The 13,412-nt window shown below is 42.5% G+C and overlaps 1 protein-coding gene across 1 annotated transcript in view; it reads left to right on the forward strand.

Moving 5' to 3' along the window:
• The first annotated feature begins 377 nt into the window (after window positions 1–377).
• The window catches only part of SYN2 (synapsin II), a 172,173-nt gene continuing 159,138 nt past the window's right edge, over window positions 378–13,412 (forward strand). The window contains exon 1 of the mRNA XM_059663610.1: window positions 378–948. Coding sequence (XP_059519593.1) covers window positions 563–948 — 386 coding nt within the window. The 5' untranslated portion in view covers window positions 378–562. The remainder of the gene's footprint in view (window positions 949–13,412) is intronic.

Here is a 13,412-nt window from a genome sequence, read left to right on the forward strand (position 1 = left end):
TGTGTGTACATGCGTGCACGCACCGGGAAATGGCTCCTTTCTCACCTTTAACACCTCTCTTCCCTCCGAAGGGAGTGGGGTAGTTTCCTTCGCTTCCATCTCTAGTGGGACCCGGCTCTCTTCTCCCCGACCGGAAGGCGGTAGTGGCTCTGGGCTCCCTCTTTCCTGTTATTGGGGAGCAGCACTGGCTCCTACATCCTCCCCACAGAGCCACCATGCTCAGGGGGCAGGAGGCCTGGCTCCCCCCAGCCTCCCAGCCCGCAGACCCGCGAGGCCCGCCGCTCCGTGCGGGGTGCGGAGGCGGCGAGTCGGGGGCGGGGCCGGCTCTGCGGCGCGGGGCGGGGCGACTCGTGGCCCCGCCCCTCCCTGCGCTAAGCTTCGCGCCGCCGGGACCGCCCGGCCCAGTCTGTCTGTTGGGTTCGCGCGCCGCGCACCGCGCGTCTGCACCTTCGGCCGCCTCAGCCCCCTCGGGCGCCTCAGCCCCGCCGCCGCCGCCGCCGCAGGCTCGCCCTCCGCGCCGCTCGGTGCAGCCGCCCCGCGCGCCCCCCGTCCCTGCAGCCAGATGATGAACTTCCTGCGGCGCCGGCTGTCGGACAGCAGCTTCATCGCCAACCTGCCCAATGGCTACATGACCGACCTGCAGCGGCCCGAGCCCCAGCAGCCACCTCCGCCGCCCCCCGGCCCGGGCGCGGCCGCGGCCTCGTCGGCGCCCGCGGCCGCCTCTCCCGGCCCGGAGCGGAGGCCGCCGCCGGCCCCCGCTCCCGCGCCGCAGCCCGCGCCTCCCGCGGCCTCGGCGCCGTCGATGGGCAGCAGCTTCTTCAGCTCGCTGTCCCAAGCCGTGAAGCAGACGGCCGCGTCGGCCGGCCTGGTGGACGCGCCCGCGCCCGCGCCCGCCGCCGCCCGGAAAGCCAAGGTGCTGCTGGTCGTCGACGAGCCGCACACCGACTGGTAGGTGTCGGGCCGAGCCGCCGCCGCGGCGGGGAGCTCCCGGGGCCGCAGGGCGATGGCCTCGGGGAGACAGCGCAGACCCGTACACCGGAGGGCGGAGGGGCCCCGGAGGCGGGCGAGGGCTGAGGGCGGCGGGAGGGGGTGTCGGCGGGGCGGGCGGCGGCCCGGGTCGCCTGGAGGGGTCCGCCCGGAGGTGAAAGGCTTCCCCGGGGGCCTCGGATCCTCCGCACACACCGGAGGGGCTGCTGTGTGCAACAGGGGGGAGTCTGAGAAGCAGAGTTTGTGTCTGAGGGGCGGGCGGAGGGGACAGGCGTTTCGGCCCAGGCGCGGACAGGAGGAGGTGGACATGGTTCCACATCGCGAAGGGATGCTTCAACCAAAAAAAAAAAAAAAAAAAAAAAAAAAAGGTTCTACTTTATGAGGCACGAGTGACTTGGGGAAGGAACTGGAATTTTTCGGGGAGGCTGTTTTTCACCTGGCCCGTCGGGGCTGGTGTCAATATTGACATCACGATGGAACCCGTCACAGATGCGGGAGCCCAGGTGTAGCGGGCTGGCTCCCGGCAGCGCAGCTGCAGGCCGCTCGGGAACAGCGACGTGTTTGCATTTTGCGCAGCAGGGAGGGGATTTGTGGATTTTTTTTGGTTTTGGTATGTGTGTGGGGAATGGAAGTGATGGTGTTTTTTTTTCCTGCTAGAAAGATGGTGACCGTGGCAAAATATTCTGGATCATTAAAGGGCTGCCAATCAAGAGATCTGCTTTAATACAGCAGACAAGGGACTTCAAGACATTATTATTATCATTATTAATCATTAAGGGATATTCCAACTTAGAATGGGAAGACGGGGGGGAAATGCTACCTCTAGTTGATAAAAGCAGGAATGAGATCCAGTTAAGACCAATCAATGAAAATCGGTTCTATTTTCTGTGGCAGGAAGTTGACCCAGGGGATAATGGTTGGGGTGGGAGGTGATGGTGGAATTGACTGGGGAAAGGCTTGAAGAAGTGAAGAAGCCAGAAATCTGGGTTGCTTTTTTCCTGGAATGTGGAAAGGGGTGTGTGTGTGTGTGTGTGTGTGTGTGTGTGTGTGTGTGTGTGTATTTGTTTTTCTTTCTCACAGGAGTTGAGGTTGGAGACTGGACCTGAGTGTTTCCTCCCCAGAGGCAGGCACAGAGGGACTGCAGCGCTGTTTATCTCCGTCTTCTCTTTTAGTTGCTTCACTGCTTTTATTTCTCTATCGCTTTCTCACTGGGTGACCCGGAGGGAGGGTGGGTGTGGTGGGTGTGGTGGGAGGGAGATGCAGATGTGGAAGTGCCCTCCTGCTGGCCCCTAATATGACCATTCCGAATAGTCATTTAGGTCACTTGTGTCCTTGGCCTTTTCTCAAGACAGGGGAGTAGAAAATCTGAAGGGACCGCAAGAGTGTAATGGGGAAAGCACTAAATGATGGTGCCACTGACAGCCGCCTAGGAGAATTACTCTAACGCGGTTTAAATCAACAAGTGGTTGTTAGTGGGGAGGGAAGGTAATAAGCTTCACTGAGCATCCGTTATATGCCATTGAATTCTCACCACCAACTGAGGCTTAGCAAAACTAAGCAATGTGTTTGCAGTCATATAGCCAGCGAATGATTGTACCAGGATTTGAATTTAGGCCCATTTGACTCCACTGTTGCCACTGCACTGCTTCACTATTGCTTCATTGTTATTATGCTGTTAGCAGTATTAATAATAGGCTCCCTCTAGGGGCTAGGCCAGGGGTGGGCAAACTTTTTGACTCAAGGGCCACAATGGGTTCTTAAACTGGACCGGAGGGCCGGAACAAAAGCATGGATGGAGTGTTTGTGTGAACTGATATAAATTCAAAGTAAACATCATTACATAAAAGGGTACAGTCTTTTTTTTTTTTTTTTTTTAGTTTTATTCATTTCAAACGGGCCAGATCCGGCCTGCGGGCCGTAGTTTGCCCACGGCTGGGCTAGGCAGTGTAGGGGCCTCACCGAGAACTTAAGTTTAGGAGACACAACGGAAGCACGAAGCAGTTAACAAAAAGGAATCTAGAATTATTAAAACATTCAGTGAATGGAGTTATTGGAGAAAGTGTCACAAAAGAGGAGTTTTGAAAAAAGGCCAGGTAAAGGAGGGGAGAAATGGGAATGACATTGGTGCTTCATTTTTCTATGCAAGAATCTGATCCTCCTGCACCTTATCCAGTTGAAGGCGTTTGTTTGGGATTTAATGTACCAGTTAGGTACCTGCAGGTAGAAAGGTACTCATTTGTATGGGTATGATGAGGCTGCTGTGGATTTGCGTTTAGCTCTAACAGTGTCAAGTGGCTTGAAATTGGAAACTTTGCTTGGATATGATTATTCTTTAGAAAAATTGCCTGGCATGAACCAGAGAATTTGCCTTGCCCGGAAGACCTGACTTCTGAGGGAAATAATGGAAGCCACTTTCCTATGGGCTGACTCCCAACTGTTTACTGATTTTCTCTGAAGTAATAACATTGATTTATTAAAACTCATAAACCCAGTTTAAGTCTGGTGCTTGACAGCAGTTCTCTGCTTGTGTTTCTGTGCTTCATAGCAATCCTCAGAATTGCTATTTGTCTTCTAACATGTCTAAGTTAAAAACCACACAAACATCTTGGTTAAATACTGATGAATGGTTTTATTGAAAGGTCTTTGACTTAAGGAGCAGGTGCCTGCTTATGACAAGCACAGTGACTTAAAGGTGCTTTTTGCTCTAAAGGCTGGTTTTAGTAAATTAGTCTCATAGTTTAAACTCCTAGATATTATGCAATGAGCAGGTGTCATTATATGCCCAATATTATTTTCCTGGTGCTTGAATAGGAAGTCAGAGTGTAGCTCTCAGTAGAATTTAAGCATATAGGTCCCATCTGAATATAGAATGCTAAAATAAAGAGGGTTTTAACAAGCATTTAAATAATTGGAGATTTAAAAGAAGGGGTTAAAATAGGCAGTCTCTCAGAGCAGACTTAATGCACAGCAGATTCCTTTGAATTTCTGTCAGTGTAATTGTGGGCAGTGGAATTTAGAGAACTTACCACCAACCAAGTTGATGGGGAAATTGGAGGTGTTTCTCTTTTTCTCTATCTTTTGCTTGAAATATGTTTTTATTGATTGCCTAAGATCTTAGATTAATTGCACACTAAAGGATTATTGCAAAATGTATCTGTTTCACTAAAAAATGAAATAAAACTCATTATGTACCTTACTAGTAATTATTATTATTATATTTTAATATATTTTTATTGATTTCAGAGAGGAAAGAAGAGGAAGAGAGAGATAGAAACATCAATGGGGAGAGAGAATCATTGATCGGCTGCCTCCTCGATGCCCCCTGCTGGGAATTGAGCCTGAAACTTGGCATGTGCCCTGACCAGGAATCCAACCGTGACCTCCTCATTCATAGGTTGAAGCTCAACCACTGAGCCACGCTCACAGGACAATAGTAATTATTATTAGTGGTTGATATATATGTAAACCACTAATTGTATGTGTGCATGTGTGAATGTCTGTGTGTATTTTTTTCAGGATGTGTGTGTGTGTGTGTGTATATACTATATCAGGATTATATATATATGTGTGTGTTATATCTATATATATCCTGAATATGTATCTTCTTTTAAGGCTCATACATAATTTTGAAGTACAGTTAAGACTACATTTTAATAAATGATCTTGTGCTTAAACAAGGAACAGGTATCCATTTGTATATGTTGGTGGTTGTTTTTCTTTCTGTGTTTTACACTTTCACCAGTGAAGAGGTAAGTTTTCCCTCAGATTCTCTCCTGCCCCATCTTCTAGTGATTCCAATCCCAGTAATCATGTGAGTTTTTTCCTCCTGGCATGTCTCAGTGTTTGCTTTGAAAATCAGTACAACACAGGCATTCTGAAACTTATCTAGATTACCTAGAGACTGCAGATAGACAAATCCACAGATGTTTGTTGAACACCTTCTCTGTAAAGGGTATATATGCTAAGAAAAATGAGACATTGTATCTGTTTTCTAAGATCTTTCTGTCCATTTGGGTAGATAAAATGAATACATGTTTTAAAAACTTGCTAAAACTATTCCTTGTGCCCTAGCTGGTATGGCTCAGTGGATAGAGTGTCAGCCTGTGGACTGAAGGGTCCCGGGTTTGATTCCAGTCAAGGGCACATACCCAGGTTGTGGGCTTGATCCCCCATGTGGGGTGTGCAGGAGGCAGCTGATTAATGATTCTCATCATTGATGTTTCTGTCTCTCCCTACCTCTTCCTTCCTTTCTGAAACCAATAAAAAAATAAAATAAAACACACAAAAAACTACCCCTTGTATCCATAATTCAAAGTATGGTCCTTGGATCAACTGCATTGGCAGCAACCAGGAGCTTTTTAAACTATAGATGATCCGGTCTCATCTATGCCTACTGAATAATAATTTGTATTTAAATAAGATCTCCAGGTGATTCACATGAACATTAAAGGTGCATTGAACTAAAGTGTATGTGATTAGTGCTGAAGGTGTGGCAACAACACTGCTATCATTTATCGAACAACTACTATATTCCAGATGTTTTACCATATCCCAGATATTATAAATATCATTTAATCTATATCACAGCAATGTAGTACTATAGAAATTTAAAAGAGTGAGAGATGGATATGGTCTAGAGTGGGAAGGGAATGCTTAATGAAAGCAGTGTGCTTTGAATGGAGCCTTGAAGAATTTGAATCAAAAGAGATAGGTGTGGCTCAGTCCAAACAGTGGGTAGTAAAAAGAAAGTACAGTAGCAGGAAAGAAGGGAAACAACAAAGAAACTGGATTGATGGATTAGCTAGGCAGCAGCTGTTTCTATTTTTGTAAAACCATTTTTTATTTCAGAGAGGAAGGGAAAGGGAGAGAGAGATACAAACATCAATGATGAGAGAGAATCATTGATTGGCTGCCTCCTGCCTCCCATACTGGGGATCGAGCCCGTAACCTGGGCACATGCCCTGACCTGGAATCGAACTGTGACCTCCTTATTCATAGGTCGATGCTCAACCACTGAGCCATGCAGGCAGAGCAGCAGCTGTTTCTACTCAGACTTTTGGCATTTAATTAAGAATAGGGGACATTAATGTTCTGGCCAGTTTTGTTCAGTGATTAGAGTGTCGGCCTGCAGATCAAAGAGTTGCAAATTCAATTCCCGGTCAAGGGCACATATCTGGATTGCAGGTTCAATCCTTGGCCCCAGTTGAGGGCCCGTGCTGGAGGCAACCAATTGATGTCTCTCTCTCTCTGTCCCTCCCTCCCTTCCACTCTTTCTAAAAATCAGTGGAAAAAATATCCTCAGGTGAGGATTAACACAAAAAGGGGGGGAAAGAGAATAGGGGAATTTGAAGTGCAGGGGTCTGGACCAGTGCTTGTGAGTGGCTCTAGAAAAATATTTGAATTGAAGGCTGGGGGAAAGCTCAAGTGAAGTTTGAGGCTTCTCTCTGCTAAATATTTTATTTATGTGTTCTGTTTCTGATTAATACAAACATAGTAATTCCATAGAATTTCATTGTTCATAGCAGCATTATTAGAGCTGGAAGATCATCTGGATTACTTTATAAATGGGGGGAAATCTTGATCTAAAGAAGGAAAGCGACTTGTTCAAAGATTACTCAACTAGTTGATGACAGAACCAGAACTAGGATCTAGAACTTCAGTTTCTATACTAAGCCTTTTCCCCTTCTTTACCATGTTACAGTACCCCTCTATTTTACCATCTTTATACCGTCCTAATTTTTCTCTTTCTCTCTTTCTGATTCTCTGAAGGACCGATAGGGACTTTTGACCTTATTATAGCATTTGAATTCAAAGGAATCTGAACCATCATCTAGCCCAGAGAGATGGAATGATTTGCCCAAAGTCAAATAAGAAGTTAGTGAGAGAATGAGACTAGAACTCACATCTTGCGACTCCAACTCAAGTTTCTTTCTACTTTTAAGTCACTCTGAGTAGATCCCTCAAATTTAATCCTTTTTTCCCTTAAAAATACTGTTTGTGTCTGTTTCTTTTAAAGACTTGTTGTGGAATTGCTGGTAAATGCTTAAAAAGAACCACATGAGCATATCACACTGTATCTAAACTAGCAATTTCACTGTTTTATTTGTGTTATTGATATTTCAGCAAAGTTCATTATAAAATGGTTGAAGGAGACTCTTAGAGAGCTAGTCATCAAAATCCAACAATATTCTTAAGTTAATGGGATTGTGCTACAATGATGACCTTCCTTCTAGGGGCCCATTTTTTTTTTAAAAAATATTTTATTGATTTTCCACAGAGAGGAAAGGAGAGGGATAGAGAGTCAGAAACATTGATGAGAGAGAAACATCAATCAGCTGCCTCCTGCACACTCCCCACTGGGCATGTGCCCGCAACCAAGGTACATGCCCTTGACCGGAATCAAACCCGGGACCCTTGAGTCCGCAGGCAAACGCTCTATCCACTGAGCCAAACCGGTTAGGCTCAGGGGCCCATTTTTATCTTAGTACCCCTGTCTACCTCAGATTGCTTATTGTCTTTATTGTCTTTTTGTATCCAAGTTCAGATTTGCAGTAACATTAGGCTTGTCAATATCTTTTTAAACTTTTTATTTATTTATTAAGCTTATTGGGGTGACATTGGTCAACATGAACATATAGGTTTCAGGTGTGGGTTTCTATATTACAAGATCTGTATACTGTGTGCCCACCACCCAAAGTCAAATCTTCTCCTGTCACCATATATTAGGATCCCCTTCTTCCCCCACCCCCTTCCCTTTGGCAACCACCATACTGCTGTTTGTGTTCATGAGTTTCAGTTTTATATTCTATATATGAGTGAAATCATATAAGTCTTAGCTTTTTCTGACTGACTTATTTCACTTAGCATAATGTTTTCAAGGTCCATCCATGTTGTTGGAAATAGCGCTATTTCATCCTTTCTTATGGCTGAGTAATACTCCATTGTGTTTATGTACCACATCTTCTTTATGCAGTCCTCTATCGCAGGACCCTTTGGTTGTTTCCATGTCTTGGCCACCGTGAATAATGCTGCAATGAACATAGGGGTGCATATATCTTTTATTTTTGGTTAATATTTTGTCCATTGATTTTTAGACAGAGTGGAAGGGAGGGGAAGAGATACAGAGAGAGAAACATCGCTGTGAGAGAGACGCATCGATTGGTTGCCTCCCGCACGGGGATTGAGCCTGCAACCGAGGTATGTGCCCTTGGCTGGAATCGAACCTGGGACCCTTTGGTCTGAGGGCCAACACTCTATCCACTGAGCCAAACTAGCTAGGATGGGGTGCATATCTTTGTGAATAGGCTTGTCAGTATTTTGCTAAGCAATATGTAATGGAGGCCTAAATAGAAAGTTTTCCAGAATTGCATACCATCCCCTCAAATTTACAAAACAATTTAACTGGAATATGATTCAGTGCAATTGATCATCTAACATAAGCCAGGTGCTTATGTTAGATACAAGGATAAGGTGGGCATAGACCTTGTCTACTGGGACCTTCGAGTCCACTAGGGGCCTTTTTCAGTTCAGTAGGTATCTTTCTCACTGGACTCAGGTTTTTGAACGCAGGTAGTTCAGCCCCAACTCTGTGTCTTAACCACCATTCCTTTCTTCAGTGACACAGACACTTGTTTGATCTTGGGCAATTTCTTGTTTTCTCTTAATTTCAGTTTCTTTATAAAAAGGAGATAAAATATCTCAAAGGGTTCTTATGAGAATCAATTGAAATAAATGTCTAACTTGGTGACTGGCACATGAGAAATGTTCAATAAATGTCCCATTATGACAAGCAGATTTTCATAGCAGCTTTAAGGCAAGTTTACCATAAGAATATTTATAGGAACTTCAAATAAAATAGTAGACAGGTTTCCATGACACTAAAAATAGCACAAACCTGGATGAATATTCCTTAATTTTGGATAGGGTAGTTGCGCATAGTTTAGAAAACACTGGTAACTAGTGTTTTGAAACCGTCTCTGAGGAAGATGTTTTGCAATGGCTTATTTGTAGAAACTTGATACTTTGAGCACTATCACATCCATTGTTTTATTTAATCCTCCACACAGTAGTATTTGTGGAGTAGTAATTAATGTTATTCTCATTTTACATATGAAGGAATTAAGATCCAGGGAGGGTGTAATGGTTACCCAAGCTCACAAAGCCAGGGAGTGGTAAGAGTCAGGATTAGAACTTAGGTCTTTGACTTGGGAGCTTGTGTATTTTTCTGTGGGCTTCCTAGATGTAGTTGCAAGTGCCATAGAACTAGGTGGTTAGCTAATCTAGTTGGAAACTTGTATTAAGTGGGCAAGAATATCAGTTCTTCCAGGCATTTAACAAACTTCTTTGTTTTCCAAAGGTATTTAGCTTAATGAGTTCCTTTTAGTGCTACTTTGTGTCAGGAACTGCTGACACAAAAAGTCAGGGAACAGTGCCATGAAAGGTGGTGACAAGAAGGTTGGTTGGTACAGGAATTTATCTTTTTTTTTTTTTAAAGTTTATTTATTTTTTTAAATATATTTTATTGATTTTTTACAGAGTGGAAGGGAGAGAGATAGAGAATTAGAAACATCGATGAGAGAGAAACATCAATCAGCTGCCTCCAGCACATCTCCTACTGGGGATGTGCCCGCAACCCAGGTACATGCCCTTGACCGGAATCGAACCTGGGACCCCTCAGTCCGCAGGCCGACGCTCTATCCACTGAGCCAAACCGGTTTTGGCAGGAATTTATCTTATCTGGAGAGAATGGAGCTAAAAGACCTCAAGAAGCATCATGATGCTGTGGAAAGCATAAGAGATTTAGAGTCAGATGATCTGGATTTAATTCAGTCCATAACAAATTGCTATTTTTCTCTAATTCTTGATTTCCTCATCCTTAAAATTGGAGAAATAATACCTATCCAACTTTCTTCATAGGACTGTTGTGAGGTCAGATTGCAAACCATAACACGCAAGATTTAAATATATATGGACTAAATATAGATAGATATGAGGGAGAATTCCCTACTTAATTTCCTTTTAAGTATTGACATAGGCAATTTTTCTAGTTTTTCTAGAATTTAGGGGAGTTGATAGATTTTCCCTAGTATCAGGGCTGCTAATTTTAGTCAGAACTGTGGATGTGGTGAAGTTGAGTGTTTTTACTTTTCTGTGCCTTCTTTCATGACTGATACCTCTCATTCTGTTCTGTGGGCATATGTCCTATGTCCTAGGACTCATTTCAGAGGTGAACATATTTTCTGAAACAAAATTGAGACACAAGGTCTTATTTTTCAGTGCAGGAAATAGTCTGGGAGATTTTTACATACTGAAATGTGGGTATTTCTGGGAAATTTTGGTCGTTGGAGACAATAAGACTGAAAACTTGGAATCAGGAGGTTCTTGAGAGTTGTAGGCCAAATTGTAGTTGGCATCCCTATTTCTTAGATTTTAGTTTTCAGCAATCTCAGTTAATTTTAGCTCAACTATGAGTTATTAATGGTTATTGGTAATCCCTTTTCAGGTTTTTATGTTTTCATAGGAGGTGGAAAATAGAAAAAATTCTCTAACCCTAAGTAATGAATAGTGAAATTTCAGCACTAAGATTGGGGAAAAGGAGAATCATTCTTTTTTGCCACCTGCCTATATGAAAAGTATACTCTGGTTTTTTGTGTGTGTTTTTTTTAATCCTCACCCGAGGATATTTTTACATTGATTTTTTCGAGAGAGTAGAAGAGAGAGGAAAAGACAGAAATGTCAATGTGAGAGAAGCACTTCGATTAGTTGCCTCCTGCACACTCTCTGACCAGGCCCCTGGCTGGGGAGGAGCCTGAAACCCAACCAAGGTACATGCCCTTGACCGAAATCAAACCTGGGACTCTGGTTTGCTGGCTGATGCTCTAATCACTGAGCCAAACTGGCTAGGGCAAAAGTCTACACTTTGAATAAATTAGTTGATTAAGCAAAGTGGGATGAGACTGATTTTCCTTTAGTCTCCAGATGAAAATGCATGACCCTTGAAGGAAATTGTAGCATTTGTGATTCTGTAATAAGGTCATATATTTAAGTAAAACTTCATAATTTATTATGTACTTTGACTTGCATGTATCTTCTTATTTAATTATTACCTTAACCTTGTCAGTTAAGTTGGTATAATTTTCTGTTTTGATTAGGAAACAGGAAACCAAGAAAACCAAGGCTCAGTGAGACTGTGATTTGCTTAAAGTTATAACATAAAATAGGTAGAGCTGCATGTAAAATCTAGATTCTTCTCTCTCTACACTTTTATCCTTACTCAGTGCCCCTTTTCTCCATGCAGCTAAATGTCTTTCTAAGCTTACATTAGTCAATTGTGATACTTTTACTTAAAAGCACCAAAGATGGCTAAAAAATTGCTTAAGCTGAAAAGAGCCTGTATGGCCTGTGACAGGTGCTGCGTAGGTTGGTTGAAAAATAACTTAAAGGTTGTCTCTTTTTCCTATGTGTTTTTGTTAATGCTCATAATACTTTCATGACTTAGAGTCCTTCTGGTGCCTCTGGTATATTTCAGACTGAATTGAAGTTGTCAAGAAAGGAGATTTTCACTCTAGAGCTCAATTCCTTTAAAGCTTCTTATTTTCCCTCATACCTGGAAATTTATTTCTTACCCAGAGCTCAGGGTAGTTTCAGACTTAAGTTCCTACTAAGAGATGTTTCCTGCTGACCTTTTCTCTCTCTCTCTCTCTCTCTCTCTCTCTCTCTCTCTCTCTCTCTCTCTATATATATATATATATATATATATATATATATATATAGCCAGCCTCTCTCGCTACACCGTACATTTCATTTACTTCCAGCTATAGTTATATGGAAGGTTCTGAGAGTCAAAAGGTAATGAGTTTGAGGTTGGAAAAGGATGTGAAGCTCTTGTCCTTTCTAACTCCATGTGTTCCTGAAAATCCGGGGAGTACCCTGCTGCTATGCCTAGTTCCCAGGACGCTGTGCTATTTCTTCAGATTGTTTAGGACAGTGGTTCTCAACCTTCCTAATGCCATGACCCTTTAATACAGTTCCTCATGTTGTGGTGACCCCCAACCATAAAATTATTTTCGTTGCTACTTCATAACTGTAATGTTGCTACTGTTATGAATCGTAATGTAAATATCTGATATGCAGGATGTTTTCATTGTTACAAATTGAACATAATTAAAGCATAGTGATTAATCACAAAAACAATATGTAATTATGTATTCAAAATGTGTTTTCCGATGGTCTTAGGCGATCCTTGTGAAAGGGTCGTTTGACCCCCAAAGGGGTCGCGACACACAGGTTGAGAACCGCTGGTTTAGGAGCTAAGATATGGGCAGTGGCCTTCTGGGAAGAAAGACTTCCCAGAGACATTTTAATGGATTTATTTGTTTTTTCCCCCCCACAGTTAAAGCTTAGAAACTGGCACCTAGAGGTCAACATTTTGTTTTTAATGGTTCACATCCCCTCCTTTTCTTAGGGGGTATTCATTTATTTTGAGGTTTCCCACATATTTCATTTGTTCTTTCATGAATTATTCAATAGGAACTGGTGCTATAACCTTCAGAACAGGAGACATTGCTCTGTCTTCACAAAGTATATAGTTTAGTTGGAAAGGTAGGTAATTAAACAAGCAATGTAATAAAGTGTGATTTATTGTTATAGTAACATGATTAAAGGAAGTTTTAAATAGAGCATGTTTCTCTCATAATTCTACCATACCAATAAAGCAACTGCTTTCACATTTTCTATATTTTCTTCCAATATTTGTCCATATGCAAACATATTTTTACATAATTGTAAAAGCTATAATTTCATGTTGTTTTTCCACTTCTAAATAATTTTTACATATTGTTACATAGTCCTAATAATTATATTTTTCATAGCTGTTGTACCATGATTTATTCAATTATATTTCTATTAGAGAACTTACATTGACTTCCAGTTTTTACCATTATTAACATAGTAAAACCATAGGCATTCTCAATTTTCAGGAAAGGAACTACTTGATCAAAGATTATGATGTTAGGTAGCTTTTGATAGATATTGCTACTGGTATACTGCTTTCTATAAAAGGGTTTTCCAATTTGAAGTTTATCAACCATTTTCACCTCACTTTCCAGCACACAGTATTAGTATCTTTTTAAGTGTTAATATATAGGAATAAAAGCTGTATTTAACTATTTTAATATATATTTCTATTAGTACAGGTATGGTTGAATGTTTTCCCTAATGTTTGTTTATAAATATGTTATGTGAAAAAATTGCCTTGTCTTTTGGCAATTTACTTGCTGATTTGCTTACATGGAATCTACAGTTTGTCAATGAGGTGTTTCCCTCCCTCCCTCCCTCCCTCCCTCCCTCCCTTCTTCCCTTCTTTCCTTTCTTCCTTTCATCTGTCTTCCTTCCTGTCTGTCTGTCTTCCTTTCCCTCTCCCCTCT

Source organism: Myotis daubentonii, chromosome 14 (assembly GCF_963259705.1).
Source record: "Myotis daubentonii chromosome 14, mMyoDau2.1, whole genome shotgun sequence".
Lineage (NCBI taxonomy): Eukaryota > Metazoa > Chordata > Mammalia > Chiroptera > Vespertilionidae > Myotis > Myotis daubentonii.